Here is a 24,733-nt window from a genome sequence, read left to right on the forward strand (position 1 = left end):
ACAGCTTGTATAACAGTGTAAATTTGCTGTCCCCTCAAAATAACTCAACACACAGCCATTAATGTCTAAACCACTGGCAACAAAAGTGAGTACACCCCTAAGTGAAAATGTCCAAATTGTGCCCAAAGTGTCAATATTTTGTCTGGCCACCATTATTTTCCAGCACAGCCTTAACTCTCTTGTGCATGGCGTTCACCAGAGCTTCACAGGTTGCCACAAAGTCCTCTTCCACTCCTCCATGATGACATCACGGAGCTGGTGGAAGTTAGACACCTTGCGCTCCTCCACCTTTTCTTTGAGGATGCCCCACAGATGCTCAATAGGGTTTAGGTCTGGAGACATGCTTGTCCAGTCGATCACCTTTACCCTCAGCTTCTTTAGCAAGGCAGTGGTTGTCTTGCTGGTGTGTTTGGGGTCGTTATGTTGGAATACTGCCCTGTGGCCCAGTCTCCGAAGGGAGAGGATCATCCTCTGCTTCAGTATGTCACAGTACATGTTGGTATTCATGGTTCCCTCCATGAACTGTAGCTCCCCAGTACCGGCAGCACTTATGCAGCTCCAGACCATGACACTCCCACCACCATGCTTGACTGTAGGCAAGACACACTTGTCTTTGTACTCCTCACCTGGTTGCCGCCACACACGCTTGACACCATCTGAACCAAATTAGTTTATCTTGGTCTCATCAGACCACAGGACATGGTTCCAGTAATCCATGTCCTTAGTCTGCTTGTCTTCAGCAAACTGTTTGCAGCCTATACATAGAATAAACCTAAAAAAAAAGGGATTTTAAGGGCAATTTGAAAAAAAAATATATAAAACTTCATGTATAGGAAATTGTTATTTATTATAGAAAAATTGCATAAAAAATCCCATCATTGATTGTGCCGAGGAATACAGCAGAGGGGGATATCCAATGTGTTTTAAAATGTACTGTTATAAATCTTCTTCAGGGAATAATACCACTTCTTTAAAAACAGCTTTAGTTAAGCATTGGTACATGATTGTATAGAAATATACATGTACGTTGTCATCCACATGCACTTACAAAAAATGTGTTTATCAGAAGCACTCCTCCAAATGGCAAGGATACCATACATCGGCCATAGAAAACCTCCCCAGGAAGACACAGAAATGTCAACATCAATTGGTTGCCTGATGTAAACTGCCCTAGATGGCACTGGAAAACTTTGCACTATAAGGTGGAAGGAGAGAGCAAGACCTGTTATTCCCCAAAAGGCTGGCCCAGTGACTAATGAAAATTACTTACTTGAAAGATTCCTTAACCAAATGTGCATTGGTCCAGAAGGTCCCATGTCTGAATGACAAATATGGCATAAAGCGAGGTTCCTAAGGGCTGGCAGTCAGAGAGAAGGAGACAGCAAGGCTCCATATCAGTGAAAACAAGAGGAACATTCCTCTTGTTTTCACCAACATGGAGCCTTGCTGTCTCCTTCTCTCCAATTGCCAGCCCTTAGGAACTTCACTTTATGCCATGTTTGAATTTCAGACATGGGACCTTCTGGACCAATGTACTTTTGGTTTAAGGGGTCTTTCAAGTAAGTAATTTTCATTAGTCACTGGGCCAGCCTTTTGGGGAATAACCTCCCAGGCTGACCCAGCATCCCCTGGAATTGAGACTAATTTATTTACCTGGGGATTTATCATCTTTTTTTTGTCCTGCTCTTTCCTTCCACCTTATAGTGAAAAGTTTTTCAGTGCCATCTAGGGCAGTTTACATCAGGCAACCAATGGATGTTGACATTTCTGTGTCTTCCTGGGGAGGTTTTCTATGGCCGATGTATGGAATGCTTGCCATTTGGAGGAGTGCTTCTGATAAACACATTTTTTGTAAGTTCATGTGGATGACAATTTACATGTATATTTCCATACAATCATGTACCAATGATTTACTAATTTAAGCAGTTTTTTCAGAAGTGGTATTATTCCCTGAAGAAGATTTATAACAATACATTTTGAAACGCCTTGGATATCCCCCTCTGCTGTATTCCTCGGCACAACCAATGACGAAGGGAACAGCAAGTAGATGGGGACTACTACTTTATGGCTAACAGTCAAATGTGTAATGTTGATAACATTATTGATGCAATGTTTTGTATTCTCAACATGATTATGCAATTTTTTTATAATAAATAACAATTTTCTATACATGAAGTTTTATATATATTTTTTTCAAATTGCCCATAACATCAACATTTTTTGAGGTTTATTCTATGTATTACCAAGGGATGGTGGAAATATACATGTGTGGTCCGGTGAATCATTCAATTCTAACTGTTTGCAGCCTTTCTTGTGCATCATCTTTAAAAGAGGCTTCCTTCTGGGATGACAGCCATGCAGACCAATTTGATGCAGTGTGCTGCGTATGGTCTGAGCACTGACAGGTTGACCCCCCACCCCTTAAACCTCTGCAACAATGCTGGCAGCACTCATATGTCTATTTCCCAAAGACAACCTCTGGATATGATGCTGAGCATGTGCACTCAACTTCTTTGGTCAACCATGGCAAGGCCTGTTCTGAGTGGAACCTGTCCTGTTAAATTGCTGTATGGTCTTGGCCACCGTGCTGCAGCTCGGTTTTAGGGTCTTGGCAATCTTTTTATAGCCTAGGCTATCTTTATGTAGAGCAACAATTCTTTTTTTTCAGATACTCAGAGTTCTTTGCCATGAGGTGCCATGTTGAACTTCCAGTGACCAGTTTGAGAGAGTGAGAGCGATAACACCAAATTTAACACACCTGAGACTGGGAGGGTAAATGGTTAATTGGGCCCAATTTTGACATTTTCTCTTAGGGGTGTACTCACTTTTGTTGCCATAGGTTTAGACATTAATGTCTGTGTGTTGAGTTATTTTGAGGGGACAGCAAATTTACACTGTTATACAAGCTGTACACTCACTAATTTACATTGAAGCAAAGTGTCATTTCTTCAGTGTTGTCACATGAAAAGATATAATAAAATATTTACAAAAATGTGAGGAGTGTACTCACTTTGTGAGATACTGTGTATATATTTATTACAGGTATTCATATAGCACTGACAATTTATGCTGCTCTTTACATATATATTGTACATTCACATAAGTCCTTGCCTTCAATTTCCTATTTACTGCACTATAAAATCAGTAATACTTAAAGTGTAACTCCACTTTTGTTGAGAAAGAAAACATTCTCCTCTGGGTGATCTGTTTACATTGCAAGGATTATAACAAACTTTGTTGCAGATTCCTACCTTTTTTTTATTCTGAAGAAATCCCTGTGTGTTTGTCTGTGCCTCGGTACTGAGTGAGTCTAATGGGAGTAGTTTCATATTTAACTGTCAGGTGTGGAGCTACAGAGCACTAATGAGGAAATCTGCTGGGCCTGCATCCCTTTAGACATGTTCCTATTGAAAGTATCTCTCAAAAAATGACATTGTTGTTGCAGGGGATGCCTGAAATCTGACTTGTATCTTAGGCAGACTTCTGGGAAAATTGGTGAGCCAATCATACAAGCAGGAAATTATATTTCTGGGGAGTGGTCAGTACACACTCAGTGTACAGAAAACTCCAGGTAGCGATATTGCAATGTAATCTCAGAAAATTACATTGGCTGCAGATTGAAAAGGAAAGGTAATTTTAAATAACATTCAATTACAAAATGATTAGTTTTGCAATTATATGTACTATATTATTATTTTTTTCTTTATTTGCTATTTTTTTTTTTCCCCCCACGAAAGTGGAGTTACCCTGTAAAGGTGGTGGTGAAGTGCTGCTCCATGCTCTGGAAGGATCCCGACAATATTGTAGGGATCTACCCAGCTGCCTATTTCACAGCTGAGTACAGCTCCCAGCGTGTGGGGCTAAACAAGAGACAAGTGTAGTCTGGCACTAGTGAAAACAATTCCAATACAATAAAAAGTCCAGCTTAATAATAATCCTTGGATATTGCTTCTTATTAGAAGCAGAGTGAAAAGTCCACAGATTCAAGGCTTGCCTTGTTAGGGGGAGCAGAAGCGATCTCCAGAACATGCATAGAGAGAGAAAACAGACGCCTTGAGTGTAGACTAGAGCTGCACGATTCTGGCCAAAATGAGAATCACAATTTTTTTGCTTAGAATAAAAATATCACAATTCTTGCGACGTAAAATCTTTCACCTTATACAAGAATAATTGGGCTAACTTTACTGGTTAGTTTTTTTTTTTTTTTCTTTTTTTTATTCATTAAAGTATTTTTGTCCAAAAAAATTGTATTCGAAAGACCGCTGCGCAAATACAGTGTGACATAAAATATTGCAACAACCACCATTTTATTCTCTAGGGTCTCTACTAAAGAAATATAATGTTTGGGGTTCTAAGTAATTTTCTAGCAAAAATAAATGATTTTAACTTGAAACCAACAAATATCAGAAAAAGGTTTAGTGTTTAAGTGGCTAAACTTTATTTACACACGAAGTCTTTTCCATTGACAAATTGTTACAATATTTACACTTGAGTTCACTGCTAAAGAATGTTTTGATTCTTGGCAGACTGCCCGTTTTTTTTCCCTCCTTTCTTTTGACGGCTGTGGCTTCAGAAGAGCAGAGAGAATTCTTTGCATAGACAGAATCGTGAAACACTTTTACCAAGATCGCAAAGGGGAAAAAATCGCGATAACGATTCTTGACGATTAATCGTGCAGCTCTAGTGTAGACTGGTAAAGAAATTTATTCCAACACAAAGAATATAACTCACATGGGGGAAGTAAAAGGCAGGCACATCAGTGAGGCTTTAAACAAAACGTCCGGGGGGCGTTGGCGCTTCATAAGCCCGTGCTGCAGCAGTCTCTGCCACTCGTGAGGCTGTTACTGCTGGCTGGATGGTAGAGTGAAGAGTGAAGGGAAGAACCAGAAGCGAGGGCTGAAACTCATGTTGGAACACAGCGGTGGCCAAGATGACATCACTGGCTTGCTTGCGACAAAAAGACAGGAAGTGCTCGGGGCTAATAGCTAAAGCTAGCTGCGCCCACCCTCTCTCCAGCCCAGCGCTCTCTGGAGCATGGCAGAGATGAGTGACTGACAGCCACTGCTCTAAGCAAACCAAGAACTGAGCGATCAGCGGCCATGTGATCACTCAGTTGTTGGTCTTAGAGCTAACATGGGAAAGCTGCAGCATCAAACTGATACTACAGTGTACAGGTGAGAATGTGTTTTTTTTTTTTTTCTTTTTTTAACCTTATACATCTCCTTTAAAGCCTAACTCTATATTCTCGAAAACTTTAACCAAGTTAGTCCAAATAAACTATTTCCTTTAGTAACACATGCAACCGCTGTCAGCACTGTATGAACTGTATGTAGTATTAGCTACATACAGTATACAACAATGTGTTTTGGCAGCGTGACATGAACTTCCCATTCCGTTCTCCGAACAAAATTGAGACAGACTGAATGCTGCTCAGCCATTCACAGGAAGCTCTGTATTTTATGAATGAACACAATGCTTCCTCTGACTGAGGCAAAGTTCATGACATGTGAACTTGTGTGTCCACATCAGCCAACAAATAGCCCTATATTCATTTAAAAAAAAAAACAGAGCACCCTGTAACTGGCTGAACAGTGCTCAGTTCCGGGAGTGGGACTGGAAGTCCCCATCCCCACTTCCAGAACACAGTTCTGTTTACTGAATTTAGTTGAGGCTACATACATTTCATACAGTGCAAAAATGGTTTGATTGGGCCAGCTTGGTCCAGATGAACTAAATTTCACTAAAACATGGCGTTCGACTTTAAAGTGTGGCTTGGAAACACTCCTGTTGTGATTTACCTTTCAGTTGCAGCCATGTGATGGGTAGATCATGACCCCAGCGATGCCAGCCAACAGCTCCTGACTCTTTCCTACTCCTCTCAGATCAAGGCAGCAATAGGCATTGAAGAGCAATTTTAGCTTAGGGGGTGGTTGTTTGTGATGGTTATTTTGGCTTGTGGGGGAAGATATACAGGGCAGAGGTCAGAGGTAATTAATACACATCACATACTACTGACCCCTGAACTCTATGGTACATACTACTGGCCTCTGAATTCTGTGTTACTTACTCCTAATCTGTACACTCAACTTTAAATACTACAGACCCCTGAACTTAGCTTGCTTTGCTTTACAAAAAACTGACCGCTGAACTATTCAAACCATCCTTGATTTTTAATGGTGTCTTGGTGGGTTATTTCCTTGAAAAGAAGTGTGCTGTACACTGGTGATCTTTTCATGTTGTTCAGATGGCTATCCACCTCTCATAGAGTTGCCTACCCCTGACTTAAAGAATATGTTACTCCAACATTTCATATTCCTGTTATGGGTCTGTTGTACCAACAGCTTGTGTTAAAAAGTATCCTGTTCTCTTTGTATTCTTTCCTTTGTATGAAATACCTGTGTGAAATGATGTTATTTTCTGATAAGGGGGATGTTGGGCACCTGCACATAATCTTTGTTTTCCCCTTCTTGTGCCCCTTTCCATAATCACCGGGGTTACGTTAGCAGAGTGAGGGAGAAGAGAAACACTGGAATACTAGTAAGTACCAGTGTGCAAGGGTGGATTTGCTTTGGGAGAATAAATCACTTCTAACGTGGGGTGTCCTACGTGTGTGGATGTCGCTACATTGTGTAAAACTATTTGTTTAGCTTTTTACATTTTAGAATGGGGTGCTTTGAGATTTTGCATAATATTAAAGGGTTGCCTTGATTGTGGAAAGGTTGAGAAACTCTGCTCTAGCTAACCCTTTTTAAGCAGATACAGCAACAGTTGCTGCTAAAAAAAGGTTTAGGATTGGTTCACACTATTGTGAATTGGATGCAGTTTCTCCGCAACCAATTTTCAATAGCAGGAGATTTTGTCTGGCTCTCTATGGAGCCAGTTCACATATCTCTGCTGCGTCTCCGGTGCGAATTTACACAGGAGTCCTGTGCGTCTTTTAGTCCGAATTCAGCCAAAAATTTGTGTTGAAATCGGACCTGAAACAGTGAACGGGGATGCACCGTACCCCTGCTGTGAGACGCATGCGAAGATAGTGTGAACCCAGCCTTAGGCCATATGCATTATAAAAGCTGACATTTGGAGAAAAATATAAATAGGGCATGGAAAATAAAAAGGGAATTTTGTATCCTGAATGCTTTTAGACTAATATAGTTACAAGCAGCATTTTAAACCTTTTAAATATTAGCCTTTGTTTCCACTTTCGTGCTTTCAAAGTAAGGTCGTCTATATTCACAAACAAGACAGCTTTCTAGAACAGTGTGTGTTTGTTTCTCAACCTTTTTTTCAGTCAAGGCACCCTTTTAAAATCCTGCACAATCTTGAGGCATCCAAATCTAAAATGTTAAAAACCAAACAAATAGTTTTCCAAAACGCAGCAACTTTCACACATGTAGGACACCCACTGATAGGCTACTTTCACACTGAGGCTCTTTACAGGCGCTGCAGCGCTAAAAATAGCGCCTGCATAGAGCCTGTAAAGAGCCTCTCATGTGCATGAATGTGCCTAAAATAAAAAAAACATTTGGAATTTTTTTTTTTTAACTCCCCTCTAAATACCTGTTGCTAGGGGGTCCCTTGTAGTCTGCCTCTTTCAGTGCCTGGGCTGGTGACATCACTTCCTCTCGGCGCTGGAAGGGCTCTGCTCTGCTCCCTCCCTCTTGTCAATCATCTGGGACACATTACAGGTCCCAGATGACTGAGCGGCCAATCGCGGCACGCAACGCCGCTCGCACATGCGCAGTGGGTGCCCGGCTGTGAAGCCACAGCCCGGCGCCCACAGTTCCAATGGCGGCCCCGCCAAACTGAGGGGGAGGGGAGCGGGGCTTATATCCCCCACATCGCTGGACCGTGGGACAGGTAAGTGTCCGATTATTAAAAGTCAGCAGCTGCAGTATTTGTAGCTGCTGACTCTTAATTTTTTTAAGTGGCCTGCTGGAGATTTGGGTGCGGTGGCCAATGTGGCTCTGTACAAGCAGAAAATGGAGAAAAGCTCAACAATTCACAAAAAGCTTTTTACTAAATCAACCCATGGTCCCAGTCCACAGACAATTTTTAGGGACATGAAGGACTCCTTTATGAATGTGTTCCCAAAACTACTGTTCACTGTCACCAAGTCTAGTTTAAGCTTAGGGGATTAAAAGACTTTTCATACTTCTTGTGGAATGCCAGCACTTTCATCATTTTCCCAATAGGGAAATTTCACTTCACACACTGTCCCTTGTGACAAGCTTTTTAGGTGCAAACTTCCTGTTTGCTCTCTCTGAGTTGCAGTCCTTATCTATTTCTGTGGAGACAACACAGCTCCTAATAGATTGTCTAGAGCAGTGGTTCTCAACTCCTGTCCTCAGGACCCACTAACAGGCCAGGTTTGCAAGATAACTGAAATACATCACGGGTGATATCATTTGCTGCTCAGTGATTGCAATATTCTAGTCTGCATCTCCCCAAGGTAATACTTAAATTCTGGCCTGTTAGTGGGTCCTGAGGACCGGAGTTGAGAACCACTGGTCTAGAGGAATACTTCCTGACAAAGGAACTTACTCCTCTCCACACTATCCAGATTAAGAAAATAAAATCAAGTGATACTAAACATACGCTGTTTAGTTTACATTTTCCATTCTATTTCTGTATGTGAATGATGGCACTGTCATTATTTTAATAAGAACATTTGAGTAACTTTTTCCTAATCGATATACAGCTGTCACACGACCCAGATCTTTCCCATCCTGTCTTCAGGGAAACATAAGCAGGAGGAGCTTCTAATCCTCTGCTGCTGGTCATAAATTCAAAATTAAATAAAAACAGCCATTGAAATACAGAGTAAAAATAAATTAATAGTATCAATAAACTGTTTTAAATGGTCATACAAATATATATTTGAAATAGAATATATCTCATTATTTTTTGGCACTAACATGATGTAGGCAGGTTTCTGCTAGTTACAGGCTGTGTCATACCCCACCAGCCTGTGTCTTAGAATAAGAGGCAGGTGAAGCCTCCATAAATCCACATGTAATATCCTGCCCCCATTGTGTTTAGCTGGTTAGTGGACATGGAGGAGGAGGGAGGGAGTGGGCTGTCATTTACCGCTGTGTATACGCCCACACGTGTGACTCTGTAGTCACATCGGCTGCTCAAATGTAAAAGGGAGGAAATGCTCAGCATAGAACCTCCCTGAAAACTGAGCATGTGCAAAGCTGCCAACACTGCTCTGCAAAATCCCCAACTGCATTGGAAACTTGGACACAAGGAGGAGATATAGAACTGCGGGATCAACCAGGTTTTTTTTGCAGAATACAGCAAACGAATCCGAGTGAGTATGAACAGCATGTAATACAGCATTTGTTGATAGTTTTTTTTTTTTTTTTTTATGATGTGAGTTTATTGACACTTTAAATAACAGAAAGAATGAACAGTTACATAGACTTGTTAATCACATCTCTAAACAAGCAGTGCAGCTGAAACCACTGCTTTCCTATGACTAAGACTGCTTTTACACTGAGGCGCTTTACAGGCACTATAGAGCTAAAAATAGCGCCTGCATAGCACCTGTGAAGAGCCTCTCTTCTCACTCCAGTGTGAAAGCCCGAGTGCTTTCACACTGGAGCGATGCGCTTTCATGATGGTAAAAAAAGTCCTGCAAGCAGCATGTTTGCAGTGCTGTAGGAGCTGTCCATTGAAATCAATGGGCAGTGCCGCTTTGTGGGCGGTTTTAACCCTTTTTCAGCCTCTAGCGGGGGTTAAAAGCTCCCCGCTAGCGGCCGAATAGCACCACTAAAAATAGCAACGTGTATTGAAAAATGCAAATTGCAACCTGCATAGGTGTGAATCGAGCCTTAGTCAGGTTGAAAAAAGGCACAATTCTAAAAGCAAAAACATACAATTCCATATGCACAATCTTATACCCACAGTTGATCCAGAGGACAACCTACAATACACGAGGCCCCCCTTTTTTCAAAGGTTTTGAATCAGGCAAAACACAATAATATTTTTTTCTATACACCCTCCTAGTACATTAGGCCTAGTGCCCCTTTTGCAATTTTTTCAGTGTCATTTAGTAGTTTTCTTTGGTTTCTGATAGAATGTTGATTTTAGAACATGCTTATGTATTCTGTTTATTGTTAAAGTTTCATTGTGTAAGTGCAATTTGGACTTTTTAAACTCATGTTTACCGCTGCGCGTTCGGTGCTTCTGGTGACTGCACAATTTGGGGCTGCCTTCCTTCTTTCCAGCCAGTGGGGGCCTCACAGCAGGCAGGGGGCTAGCGGCATCACTTGCTGTGTTTTTCCCTCTGTGCATGTGTCCCAGGGGTGGCCTTCTTCTAGCTGTGCACTGGAGGGAGCACTTCCCTATGTTGACAACTCTGTCCTCCTTTGCCTTGACGAAGGGGGGGGGGGGGGCAGTGCTCCAGGTCGGGGACCTATCCCATTCACCTGCCAGTTTGGAGAGAAATATATATAAATTCATAGGTACCTACTATCCCTCTCAGATTCCAGGCAGAGCTGACCACGAACAGACTCCTATTCCCCATTTGGGTTTAAAGTAAGTAATCCTGTGTAGATTCACGGGTATGCCAAGTAGTTTTGAGTATGTCCAATAGATTCATTCCCAATAACCTTATACTATATATTAGCTGTTCTTTAGGTCCCTAAAATTGCTGGTCTTTTTCTACAACATGCAATACATGTGGCTTTGATGCCCTGTTATCTCACCACTACTAGGTAATCCTCCCTTGTTCATATCCATCCCTGCTCTTTTTTTTTCAGAGTGCCCTTTCAAATGTTTCCACACTTTAAGCACCATTCACTTTTCTTTGCATCTCACTTTGTTTGCATTGTTTCGTTTATTCATGTGTGTTTTTTGCTCTTGCTCTTTCACTTTTCTCACCCTTCCCATGGGTTGTTTCATCTCTCAGAACTGGTTAATCCCGGACTTGTCTTATTAAACAATCAATCCTACACTTCTTATTATCCTCCTCCCCCTGTTTTCCTCCCCCCCCCCCCCCACTATCCTTCCCCTTCCCCCTTTTCCCTCCTCTCATCCGCTTCCTGTCAATTTTTTTTTCTTTGCCATCACACAATCCACACCATCCTTTCTTTCCCGGTCCTCCTCCTCCCTCCCCCCCCCCCATCCCTTTCCCTTTCTTCGCCCCTCCTATCACCTTTTTCCCCTCCTTCACATTCTCACTTTGCCTTCTTTCACTCACGTTTCACACCATTCTCTTTTTTTCCCCCCTCCCAGTCCCTCTTTCTCTTTCCCTTTGATCACTCCCTCCTGTCATTCCCCCCCCTTCACTTCATCACTGTCTTTTTTCATCCACACTCTACACTATCCTCCCCCCCCCCCCTCCTTTCCTCTTCACTTCACTTTTGCAGTCCCTCCCATCACCTTTTTCCCCCCTTCCACTTCATCACTCTGCCCCCTTCTCCCAGTTCGCCCACATTTCACCACCACTTCTATTTATGGCTTAGGATCCAGTGATACCTCTTCTAACCCATGATTATAATTATACAATTCCACAGTGGCTTTGGAAATTTAGTTTTGGGTCCTGTTCCTGGCTCCGGCCCCTCCTTGCCTATCCTCTTACGCCCCCATGGTGGGGGTCTAAGCACGGCCTCTTGTAGGCCCCTTCACTGGTTTGTTGGACAGCTTGCTCCTGTGTGGTGGTCCAGGGGCTCTAGCCGCGCAGCCTGGATCTTATGTCAATCTTTGGGTACAGCACCTTGGAGGCTATACAGCCGTCAGAGGTAAATATTATTATACAGTATTTATATAGCGCCAACAGTTTACGTAGCGCTTTACAACTTGAGGGTAGACAGTACAAGTACAATACAATTTGATACAGTAGGAATCAGAGGGCCCTGCTCCTTAGAGCTTACAATCTAAGAGATGAGCTTTAAACTGTATATTGTTTCCTTTTTTCATGTGTAACTATTGACTCACATTGTTGTTTAAATGCAAGTATTTTTACAATACTTTCTCTTTGTAGCGTTCTTGTACCCCTTTTCCCCCAAAAGAATACCTCTACGATTTAATGGTCAAAACGCATCGGGGTGTACCAGCATGATTATATATACCTATACCATGATATGTTGCTCATGTAACTGTACGGTTGTATTACCTTTTGTATGTGCAATAGCATCACTTGCAGAGCTCATGTTTTAACATTTTTTTCATGCAACTGTATGCTAATATTTTTCAATAAAATCTTTATATTTTTCTATTTCAATTTGAATATTTGTCTGCAATACAAAACCCCTTGGGGACATTTCCTCTCTGTTGTATCACTTCCCTTTTTGACAATACACAAGGCCTTTTTGAAAAAATTCTTAATGCATTCATTATCTATAATATGTTTTATAAATGCATTTTTAACATGTTTGTATACATTTTTCTGTGACTTATACATTTAACTTCTGTTTTTTCAGATTCAATTGTGATTGGATTCTGGGTTGGCCTTGCAGTCTTTGTCATTTTTATGTTTTTTGTTCTGACTCTACTGACAAAGACAGGAGCTCCGCATCAAGAGTAAGTTTAAAAATGTGTCAAATTGTTTTCAGAATGCATTTGACAAAGGCACTTTTTTTTTTTTACACCAAAGATACCTTTTACTTCATTGTGTGGACAATACGCCAAGACTACATCATATAGCTGTGCTACTCATAGAAACTGATATACAAGTGTTATGCCCTGTACACACGATCTGATTTTCTGACGGAAAATGTGTGATAGAACCTTGTTGTCGGAAAATCCGACCGTGTGTGGGCTCCATCACACTTTTTCCATCGGAATTTCCGACACACATAGTTTGAGAGCAGGCTATACAATTTTCCGACAAAATCCGTTGTCGGAAATTCCGATCGTGTGTACACAAATCCGACGCACAAAGTGCCACGCATGCTCAGAATGAATTAAGAGACGAAAGCTATTGCCTACTGCCCCGTTTATAGACCCGACGTACGCGTTTTACGTCACCACGTTTAGAACGATCGGATTTTCCGACAACTTTGTGTGACCGTGTGTATGCAAGACAAGTTTGAGCCAACATCCGTCGGAAAAATTCCTAAGATTTTGTTGTCGAAATGTCCGATCAATGTCCGACCGTGTCTACGGGGCATTAGGGTGAACAAGACACCAGATGAAAAAAAAAGTGAACCTGCAATCCATTTTAAAGTTTTAAAAAACATTCTTACTAAGAGTACACCACAAGATGTCTGCTATTGCCTTATAAGCTAGAAAAGTTTGCTCTGTGCAACAATCTGGTTAAAGTGGATCTCCACCCAAAAGGGGAAGCTCTGCTTGCCTCCCCCCCCCTTCCGCTGCCATATTTGGCACCTTTTGAGGGGAGGAGGGAGTGGGTACCTGGTTTTGATAGGTACCCTCTTCACTGCCAGTTACCTATAGTGGAGATGGCGGCGGCAGCACCATATAGCCGATTGAAAAATTAGCTCAGGTGAGGACACTGCTGGATTCCTGGACAGGCAAGTGTCCTAATATTAAAAGTCAGCAGCTACAGAGTTTGTAGCTGCTGACTTTTATTTCTTTCTGAAGGAGCCTGGAGCTCCTCTTTAAGTTTTTACCTTGTTCATGGGGCTTGGTTTTCCCTGATTTTATGGTTAGGCTTCTCCAAACTGCCTACCAAGAGTGTCTTTTTGGACTACTAAGGCAGTGTCAATAGACACTGGACTAATAATGAAGTTTAGGTCCCAGCAGTAAAGTGAAACAAAATTAGAGAAGGAAACAGAAGACGATTTACTGAACGATTGAAAAGCAGCAGCAAAGTTAAACAGTGTTAGCCTTCAACAAAAGTAGAAGTTTGGATTTAGGGTGATACCATTTATTAGCTAAATAGACTGTAGAGCAAGCTTTCAAGGCATGTTGGCCTTTTCTTTGGAGGCCAGCATGCTTAAAAAGCTTTCTGTACAGTCTATTTAATTAGCCAATAAATAGTACCCTAAATCCAAATCCAACTTTATTAACTAAAGGCAAAGATACTCTCCTTTCCCTCCGGCACCAGCATCTTCTCCTGTGTGCCATTTTTCTGGCCTCTTCATTGGCTGGCACGGGATGACATCACTCTTACATGCGCAGGAGCTAATCATTCTGCCACACTGGATCGGACAGGGCCAATTTGACTGAGATGCACTTTCACAACTCAACTTACATTCTGGGGATCACTGTGATCAGGCAGGTAGGTGTAGTTTATTGCAGAAGGAGTATTACATGCCTATTTTTCAATAAAAAGCCTGCCTGCTCACAGTGAGCTACAGCAGAACTTTAGCCCTCATGCATATTGGATGTTTTAAAAAGCTCCTATTTTCCTATTCCTAGTCTTGGCAGGAAAAAGTGGCAGAAAAAAAATGTGCTTTTTGCCGTTTTTGTTTCTATTTTATTTACAAAACACTCCCCTCTGCTCATTTTTAACTCCCAAATGCCCATCGTGCATTGGAAAAAAAGATAATACATACAGTCTAGCCACTATTTTAGCCAGTGTAGACAGAGAGCAGAGAGTATTATAAGAGCTATCTGCTATCGGCTATCTGTGTTTCCTGCCCGCATTCATGGATTCTGGCCTGAACAAAATTAATTAAGCAATTCTGCTGCAGAGGGAGAGGAGACAAGGAAAATTGTATGAGAAGAGAACCCATCATACTGGACTCATCCCTTTATGTCTCAGGGGTTAACCTCAGGATGCTTTGCCAATATGTTTATGGAGTATCCATGGACTGCCTCTCCTACCACACCTTCTCTAGCAATGCAAAAAACAGTCCTCCATTTCCTGGGTAAGTCTACCCCCCCCCCCCACTTTGCCACTGCCCACGTCATGGGATACTGTAGGTACAGTAGATAGACAGACATATAGATACCTGCACATCAGAATGTTTGCCATGTGTGGGTGGACGAACTGAACTAGCTCTGAGGATTAGTATGAATTCCACCGCTCAGGTAGATCCAAGCCAAGGTGCATACGTTCTTAACCCCCCAGAAAGAGGAGAGCCCCAGGTGCTGGCTATTGCTGGTATAAGTAGATATGGACGAAGAAATCTGGACAGCCGCACACCGGAATAAATTATATTTGACTTTATTCATAGAACAGGATCACCCCACTGTGGTGCCCTGTACACTCCATGATCCTGTTCTATGAATAAAGGTGAATATAATTTATTCCGGTGTGCGGCTGCCCAGATTTCTAAGTCCATATCTACTAGCTCTGAGGATTGCAGTGATTTATTGGCCTCTTTGATCAGCATCACGTTTTTTGGATGACTTCTCTGCCTGAGTACCCTGCTTTCTCTCCTCAAAAACATCCGCTGTCATTTTTGGTGACTTTAACATGTTAACAGCCTGGCTACAACTCAACTTAACTTCATCTTTTGACCTAACACAATGGACACACTCTTCCACTCACTCCAATAGTAATACCCTTGGCATTGTATTCTCCCATCTCTGCACTCCTAGCAACCTTGCCAACTCCCCCTTTCCCCTCTCTGATCACTGCCTCATAAGTTTCACAGTATCCTTGTCTTCAACAACCTATCTCTCCAGCAAATGATTACTTCTAGAAACCTTTGCCACTTTAACCCTTCTCATCTCGATGCTGCTGCTGGCCACTTCTATGGCAAAATTTCTCCCCTGTACTGTCCTAACCTAGCCATCTCTGTTTACAACAGTTTACTCTCATTCTCATTGGATGTACTTGCTTCTCTAACTACTCGCAGAATCAGGCCCCAACCATTACAACCTTGGCAAACTGAAAACACCTTACATATGCTTTTGAGAGACTCTGGTGTAAAAACTTCGCCTTATACAAATCTGCTCTCTTCATGATGCCAAGACCTACTTTGTCACTCCTATTAATACCTTGTCATCTAGTCCTTGTAGGCTCTTATCTACTTTTAACGCTCTATTTTGTCCCCCACCCCCTTTACCCATTAACTCACTCACTGCCCAAGAGATTGCCAATCCCTTCAAAAACAAGATTGATGCATTTGTAAGGACACCTCCACTTTACAGATATATTCCCCACTTAACATGCCCTGTCTAATAGCACATTCAGCACTTTCCTCTTTTGAATTGGCTACTATGGAAGAGGTTACCAAACTTTTGTCAGATGCCCACCTAACTAATTGTCCCCCGGACCCTGTTCCCTCGCAACTACTACGGTTACGTTCTTCTTTCCTTTGCTCTCTCACTCACATCTTTAATCTCTCCATATCTATTTGCACCCTCCCCTCCCCTTTAACCACTTCAGCCCCGGACCATTATGCTGCCTAAGGACCAGAGGACTTTTTCCAATTTGGCACTGCGTCGCTTTAACTGCTAATTGCGCGGTCATGCAATGCTGTACCCAAACTAAATTTGCGTCCTTTTCTTCCCACAAATAGAGCTTTCTTTTGATGGTATTTGATCACCTCTGCCGTTTTTTATTTTTTGCGCTATAAACGGAAAAAGACCGAAAATTTTGAAAAAAAAATATTTTCTACTGTTTGCTATAAAAAAAATCCAATAAACTCAATTTGTCATACATTTAGGCCAAAATGTATTCGGCCACATGTCTTTGGTAAAAAAAAATGTCAATAAGCGTATATTTATTGGTTTGCGCAAAAGTTATAGCGTCTACAAACTAGGGTACATTTTCTGGAATTTACACAGCTTTTAGTTTATGACTGCCTATGTCATTTCTTGAGGTGCTAAAATGGCAGGGCAGTACAAAACCCCCCCAAATGACCCCATTTTGGAAAGTAGACACCCCAAGGAAATTGCTGAGAGGCATGTTGAACCCATTGAATATTTATTTTTTGTCCCAAGTGATTGAATAATGACAAAAAAAAAAAATATTTACAAAAAGTTGTCACTAAATGATATATTGCTCACACAGGCCATGGGCCAATGTGGAATTGCACCCCAAAATACATTCAGCTGCTTCTCCGGAGTACGGGGATACCACATGTGTGGGACTTTTTGGGAGCCTAGTCGCGTACGGGGCCCCGAAAACCAATCACCGCCTTCAGGATTTCTAAGGGCGTAAATTTTTGATTTCACTCCTCACTACCTATCACAGTTTTGAAGGCCATAAAATGCCCAGATGGCACAAACCCACCCCATTTTGGAAAGTAGACACCCCAAGCTATTTGCTGAGAGGTATGTTGAGTCCATGGAATATTTTATATTTTGACACAAGTTGCGGGAAAGTGACACATTTTTTTTTTTTTTTTGCACAAAGTTGTCACTAAATTATATATTGCTCACACAGGCCATGGGCATATGTGGAATTGCACCCCAAAATACATTTAGCTGCTTCTCCTGAGTATGGGGATACCACATGTGTGGGACTTTTTGGGAGCCTAGCTGCGTACGGGGCCCCGAAAACCAAGCACCGCCTTCAGGATTTCTAAGGGTGAAAATTTTTGATTTCACTCTTCACTGCCTATCACAGTTTCGGAGGCCATGGAATGCCCAGGTGGCACAACCCCCCCCCCCCCCAAATGACCCCACTTTGGAAAGTAGACACCCCAAGCTATTTGCTGAGAGGCATGGTGAGTATTTTGCAGCTCTCATTTGTTTTTGAAAATGAAGAAAGACAAGAAAAAACATTTTTTTTTCTTTTTTCAATTTTCAAAACTTTGTGACAAAAAGTGAGGTCTGCAAAATACTCACTATACCTCTCAGCAAATAGCTTGGGGTGTCTACTTTCCAAAATGGGGTCATTTGGGGGGGTTTGTGCCACCTGGGCATTCCATGGCCTCTGAAACTGTGATAGGCAGTGAAGAGTGAAATCAAAAATTTACGCCCTTAGAAAGCCTGAAGGCGGTGCTTGGTTTTCGGGGTCCCGTACGTGGCTAGGCTCCCAAAAAGTCTCACACATGTGGTATCCCCGTACTCAGGAGAAGCAACAGAATGTATTTTGGGGTGCAATTTCACATACTCCCATGGCATGTTTGAGCAATATATCATTTAGTGACAACTTTGTGCAAAAAAAAAAATTTGTCTCTTTCCCGCAACTTGTGTCACAATATAAAATATTCCATGGACTCGACATGCCTCTCAGCAAATAGCTTGGGGTGTCTACTTTCCAAAATGGGGTCATTTGGGGGGGGGTTTTGAACTGTCCTGGCATTTTATGTACAACATTTAGAAGCTTATGTCACACATCACCCACTCTTCTAACCACTTGAAGACAAAGCCCTTTCTGACACTTTTTGTTTACATGAAAAAATTATTTTTTCTCTAGTCATCTTCCAGGACGGCACACCTGAGAGATGAGAGGCTCCTCCCTACAGGAAACACAATCAATCGACAGCTGTTTTAAGTCCCCACCCTTCCCCTTGATCCTCAGTTTTTGATTGTGTTTCTCCCTACACAGCGAAACCGTTTGTTTTTTTCAAATGACCCGAAGCCTAGGGCTGGTGGTCCCCCCCTGGGAGCCGGACCAAATGCCTGGGGAAGGCCTACGGCCACATCACCCTGAAAGTGAAAGAGGGCGCCGCCTGCCCGATCTCGTATGATCTCGGAGGCAAAGCAGGGTCGGGCCTGGTTAGTACCTGATGGGCCTCTGGGTCTGGCCGGATATATTTATCCTTCCTGGGGGGTTCCCCTATCCTTTCCTCAGGGGGGGCAGCAGAAACTGGAAGAGCCCCCCTGAGAGCTGAAGGCCCCTGGGTACAGTGGTGTCCCCAGAACTTCAGGGGCCTTTTTCCTGTCTCCCCCCCTTACCTGTCCGGGCGTCCGTTCAGACAGGGGTGCTGGCTGTCAGTTCTTTCCAGGGCCCCCGACTCCTGGGCCCCTGGTAGCCCGCGTGGGCTGCTGGGGAGGGTGCCGCTTGAACGACCCGCGTTCTTACCCAGGAGGGAAGGCTGAGAGTCAGCAGGAGCAGGCGCCCACATCCTCCTTTCGAGGAGGCACCAGTTCACTACGGTGGATGTCTGCCTAAACCACCTCAGAATGGAATGAGGAACGTACGGCATTGCCCCCCCCCCCAGGTGTATATACTGACTGGCAGGACACAGCCTAACCTTGCAGCTCCCTATGGGGACAGTAGTTGGGGGGGCACTTTGGCGGCTATCCTCCTTGCGTGTGGACCATAAGGATGGAAAAGCAAGCCCGGTGGCTGTGGAAAAAGGGGAAGACTACAACGGTGAGTACTTTCCTTTACCTTGGGAATTTAGCTGCAAAATCCCCAATCCCAGCCTGATGGTTTCTGGGCATTTGAGATAATCTCCCCTGGGGTCTAGATTCAAATAGCCCAGAAGCTTCTGCTAAAAACACCAGCTACAGCTCCCTCTTACATCAGAGATGCTGTATGGTGGACAAGTGGTGCAGAGGAGCGAGTGTGCCTAAACCACCTCAGATGGGAAAGAGGTAGGTAAGGCATTTCTTCCCCTTCCCCCTGTATTTACTATGTGGTGCAGTGCAGGACCTGGGGTCTGCATAACAAAATAGCCCAGAAGCTACTGCTAATACCACCAGCCACAGCTCCCTCCTACAGCAGAGACACTGTGGTTATCACAACAGTAGGTTTCCAGACTCTCCCTACATGTCCGGTTGTGGGACATTAGTAGGGATGAATAGAGCGAAGGGGGGGAGGACCTGGTAGATACAAAGAGTTCCTTACAGGCCAGGTATACCACTGAACAATTTATGGATTGTGCAATGGTTGAAGGATTCAGGAGTAAGCTCTCCTGGTCAGCAGGTGCACTAGGTTATATGGCCCTATTAGCCCAGCTGCTAGGAATCTGAAGTCATAAGCCCCAACCTCCCACTCCACCTTTACATTGTGGTTATATTGAAGTGCAGGAGGTAAGAAAAACCTTTTTGTTGGTTTGGGCTACAGTCAACTCAGTGACAGAGCTAAAGGCGATTTACCATAAATCGCTTCCTATATCCTTTAATTAAGGATTTTCTGTGCAAACATATGCAAGAGCTAGATAGATACATGATTGCTTGTTTAAGGCCTGCAGGTGGCTATTTTCCTCCAGGCTAAATTGGTGATCACCTTTTCTAGAGGCTGTCCTAAATTGGTCTCTAGGGCGGGGCTCATTGAGACTTTAGTTTCTGATCAGCCCCACCTGTGTGTGAGCTGACCAGCATTTGCTCAGTCTACGGAGGTAAGGTAGGACAACAGCTACTATAGTAAGGTGTCTAACCATTTTTAGAATTTGTTCCTTCACTGGGGGTGAAGTGTTAGTATCTACAGCCCAGGCTATGCCTAGGGATCAAATTGCTCTGTTTGGTTATTGCATAAAGGGATTCACCAGTAGACCTCAGTAGTGAAGGTTTGTCCTTGCTGGGATATTTTGTGGCACAGCAGAAATACACATTGAGATTTGTGACATCTCTGCTCATAAGGGGTATAGTGCTGTACATCAGAAATGCACTGCACTGAAGCTTTGTTGTTGTCTGTTATATCCTAAAGGTACTGCCTTATTTGGCTACAGATCAGAAAAATACAACAGGGTAGGTGGTCTGTACTTTCTGGTCTTGTGACGCATGGCGGAAATGCACATCATTGAGTTTTATGACCTCTCTGCTCATATTTGTTATATTGCTGCACATCAGACATACTCAAAATTGAGTTCTGTCTGGGGTTTTTTTTGTGTCCTGTATTACTGCCTTATTGGTTGCTTATTAGAAAGGCAGTAGTGAAGTTTGATGGTCCTGAATTGTGGGGAAATACAAATTGAACCTGTGCCAGGGGTAGTACTGGTACTGCCTTTTGGTAATAGGTGCAGCCCCGCAAAGTGGCGTCAGGCTGACAGTGCTATTAACGGCAAAGGTTGCCGATTTTAGGCATGCGATTTTACATGTTGAGTCGCATGCCAAATCCCTTCAATATGGATGTGCTATCTCTATTCAGATTGTTATATTGTTGCACATCAGATATATACAAGATTGAAGGTTGTCTGTCCCTTTATGTCTTACATATACTGCCTTATTGGCTGCATATCAGAAGGGACACAGCAGTGGGGTTGCTTGTCCTTTTCTGATTTGTTTTTACTGCCTCAGCAGGGAGACACATTGAGGATGGTGGCGTATCTGCTCAGTATTGGTATATTACTACACATCAGACATACACAAAGATTGAAGATTGTTTGTGTCCTGTATGTTCTATATTTACTGCCTTATCGGCTGCATATCAGAAAGGCACAGCAGTGAGGGGTGTCTTTTCTGTTTCTCATTGTTCTACCTTGCTGCTTCTTAAGGATACACAGCAGGGGGTTGTTGGCTGCACGCCTCCAGGGAGATACAGCATTGGGGACCCCTCGCTTGTTCAACCTGAAAATTGCAAGTTACCTGCGACCTGTGTAATCTTGAGGTCTGTGGATCCAGAAAGCAGGGTCTGCTTGGTGGCGCCGCGACCTGGAGTTGCACAGACACAAATGGTTCCCATTGGAAGCCATAGTGTATGACTTTTCTCTTGCGTTTTTGCGGTTGCAGGTTGGGTCGCACAGGTGTGGGAGCCCTAAGTTTCCCTTCTGGTTGAGGTTTTGCTACACACAAGAATAGACATCATGGAGTTTATTGCCTTACTTTGCAATACACCAGAAAGATCGCAGCTAGGAAGGCTGTCTGTTTTTATGTGGCTGCACAGCAGAAATACTCAACATCGAAGCTTGTTGGTGCTTTCTGTTTCAGATTCCCTTACCTTACTGCACTTCGGAAAAACACAATGCTGCAGGTTGCTTGGGTTCTTTCCATGTTGGTTCTATGTGAGTGCACTACAGAACTGCATAACAGAAAAGATATTGTCTTGTTATGTTGGTTTAGCTAGCCAGTACCATATTGATCTTATAACTGTATTTGGTGGTTCATCAGAAATACGCAACATAGAAGTTTGGGTCTTTCTGTCTTATATTTATTGCCCTGTTTCGCTGTACATCAGTAAAACTCCACCGTAAACAGGACTCCCGTCCTTTATGTGTATATATATATATCTATCAGTTATGACCTAGCTAGCTGCACTTCAGAAACACGCAGCATTTAGGGTCGGTTCACACTAAGGCAGCACGACTTACAGCGCGACTGCCTCAGGCGACCCAGGACACGACTCAGCGGCGACTTGCGAAACTACTTCTGTATGGAAGTCAATGCAAGTTGCCCCCAAAGTCGTACAGGAACCTTTTTTCTAAGCCGGAGCGACTTGCATCGCGCCGATTTAGAACGGCTCCATTGCACAGAACAGGACGCTACTTGTCAGGTGACTAGGTCGCCTGACAAGTCGCTGCACATCAGAAAACCAGACTGTGAGGACTGTTTGTCTACATTGAAGTTCAGATTTGGGTCTCTCCCATATTTGATATGTTGGTTTAGCTAGCCACACTCAGATACACATTATTGTCTATGCTTGTGTCCTTTCTGTCTAAATCTATTGTGCTGGGTCCACAATCTATGATCTTTTTTAATTTGTGATATTAATAATGCATGTATCACCTTTTGTATTTCAGCCCTCTTTTCCGTGGAGGGGCCTGGAGTTCTGGCGGCAGACGTCACATGTCAGAAAGGCTCAGCCCCTTACATTCAGGAATGCTGGAACCATTTCCTAGGGTTGAAGCCCAGTAGGGTTATAGGACACTGGAGGAAGGCGATAAAGAATCACCCTGCTTAGTAAGAACTTGGGAAGTTCTGTTCAGAGGAGTATTATGACCTGAAGATGAAGTATAAAGATGTCCACCCGACCGAATAGGTTACGGCTCGGTGCATGGCCTTCATCTCACCCTTCTAGCAGAACTAGATGTAGCAGTATAAGTGTTATACTCCTGCTATGAACTTTATTCTCCTGAAGTAGGCACTCAGGCGTAAGTAAAGCCACAGAGTGGGCATGCCTTAAACCCAGGGATCAAGCCTCGGTTAATCTATTACCCTTAAGTAGGCTTCCCTTTAGTCTTGGCTGATGTAAAGATAAAAATGAACAAAAAAGGTTGTCTGTTAGGGGCCCACCTTTTTTTGCAGTTTTAATTCCCTGAACAGGGTAGTGTTAGACAGGCCCTCTTAGTGATCAATTAGTGTCCTTGTCTTACAACACAGGTCTCTGATTAACCTTTAAGGGTTCTAAGTAGCACCTACAGGCACAATAGGCCAGGGTTGTTAGATGTGTGAGACAGGCAACATTGATAACCTACAAGTTTAACATGTTTTCTGATTCCATCTTTAAGAGCCCACTCCACCTAGGTCCTGCATCCGAAGCAGAGAAGGCAGGGACATCGGTGGAGTAGACATGCAGACCAGCTGCATGATCCAGCTATAATACCTTCATCAAGCATATGGAGTGAAGGTAAAGCTCACTGCAGAACCAAGGTTCGCCAAGAGGGTCTTGCAGTGGTCCCACCCTAAGGTAGGCCTGAGGTACTTGATTATCCTCTCAGGTGTGCCGTCCTGGAAGATGACTAAGAGAAAATTGACAGTTACTTACCGGTAACTGTTTTTCTAGGATATCTTCCAGGACGGCAGGCCTACTTCCCGTCCGTTGGAGGAGGGAAAATGGTAGAACACTAGAAGGTGAGTACCTATGAGGAATGATTTCCCTTGTGAACCAGGTTCAGGAGTTACTTCTCTACAAACTGAGGATCAAGGGGAAGGGTGGGGACTTAAAACAGCTGTCGATTGATTGTGTTTCCTGTAGGGAGGAGCCTCTCATCTCTCAGGTGTGCCGTCCTGGAAGATATCCTAGAAAAACAGTTATCGGTAAGTAACTGTCAATTTTTTTGCAAGAAAATTACTTTGAACCCCCAAACATTATATATTTTTTTTAAAGCAAATGCCCTACAGATTAAAATGGTGGGTGTTTCTTTTTTTTTTTCACACAGTATTAGCGCAGCGATTTTTCAAACGCATTTTTTGAGGAAAAAAACACACTTTTTTAAATTTTAATGCACTAAAACACACTATATTGCCCAAATGTTTGATGAAATAAAAAAGATGATCTTAGGCCGAGTACATGGATACCAAACATGACATGCTTTAAAATTGTGCACAAACGTGCAGTGGCGACAAACTAAATACATTTTTAAAAGCCTTTACAGGTTACCACTTTAGATTTACAGAGGAGGTCTACTGCTAAAATTACTGCCCTCGATCTGACCTTCGCGGTGACACCTCACATGCATGGTGCAATTGCTTACATTTGACGCCAGACCTACGCTTGCGTTCGCCTTTGCGCGAGAGCAGGGGGGACAGGGGTGCTTTTTTTTTTTTTTTTTTTTTTTTTTTTTTTGCTTTATTATCTTATTATCTGTTCCTTTCATTTTTTTTTTAAATTTTTTTAATCATTTTTATTGTTATCTCAGGGAATGTAAATATCCCCTATGATAGCAATAGGTAGTGACAGGTACTCTTTTTTGAAAAAATTGGGGTATTAGACCCTAGATCTCCCCTCTGCCCTCAAAGCATCTGACCACACCAAGATCGGTGTGATAAAATGCTTTCCCAATTTCCCAATGGCGCTGTTTACATCCGGCGAAATCGAAGTCATGAAATGCTCGTAGCTTCCGGTTTCTTAGGCCATAGAGATGTTTGGAGCCACTCTGGTCTCTGATCAGCTCTATGGTCAGCTGGCTGAATCACCGGCTGCATTCTCAGGTTCCCTGTTGAGACAGGAGAGCCAGAGAAAAACATGGAAGACGGTGGGGGGGGCATTCCCTCCCACTGCTTGTAAAAGCAGTCTAGAGGCCAATTAGCCGCTAGGATTGCTTTTACATGAAAGCCGACCGCTGGCTGAAAAGAATGATACCAAGATGAT

General features: G+C 43.0%; 1 protein-coding gene across 2 annotated transcripts in view; it reads left to right on the plus strand.

Annotated features, from left to right (window-relative positions):
- Nucleotides 1-24,733, plus strand: part of MRAP2 (melanocortin 2 receptor accessory protein 2) — a 118,969-nt gene that overhangs the window by 51,244 nt on the left and 42,992 nt on the right. For both annotated transcript variants that reach the window (XM_073629119.1, XM_073629120.1), the window contains exon 3: nucleotides 12,429-12,528. In XM_073629119.1, the coding sequence (XP_073485220.1) occupies nucleotides 12,429-12,528 (100 nt within the window). The remainder of the gene's footprint in view (nucleotides 1-12,428; nucleotides 12,529-24,733) is intronic.

This window comes from Aquarana catesbeiana, linkage group LG04 (assembly GCF_042186555.1).
Source record: "Aquarana catesbeiana isolate 2022-GZ linkage group LG04, ASM4218655v1, whole genome shotgun sequence".
Taxonomy (NCBI): Eukaryota; Metazoa; Chordata; class Amphibia; order Anura; family Ranidae; genus Aquarana; species Aquarana catesbeiana.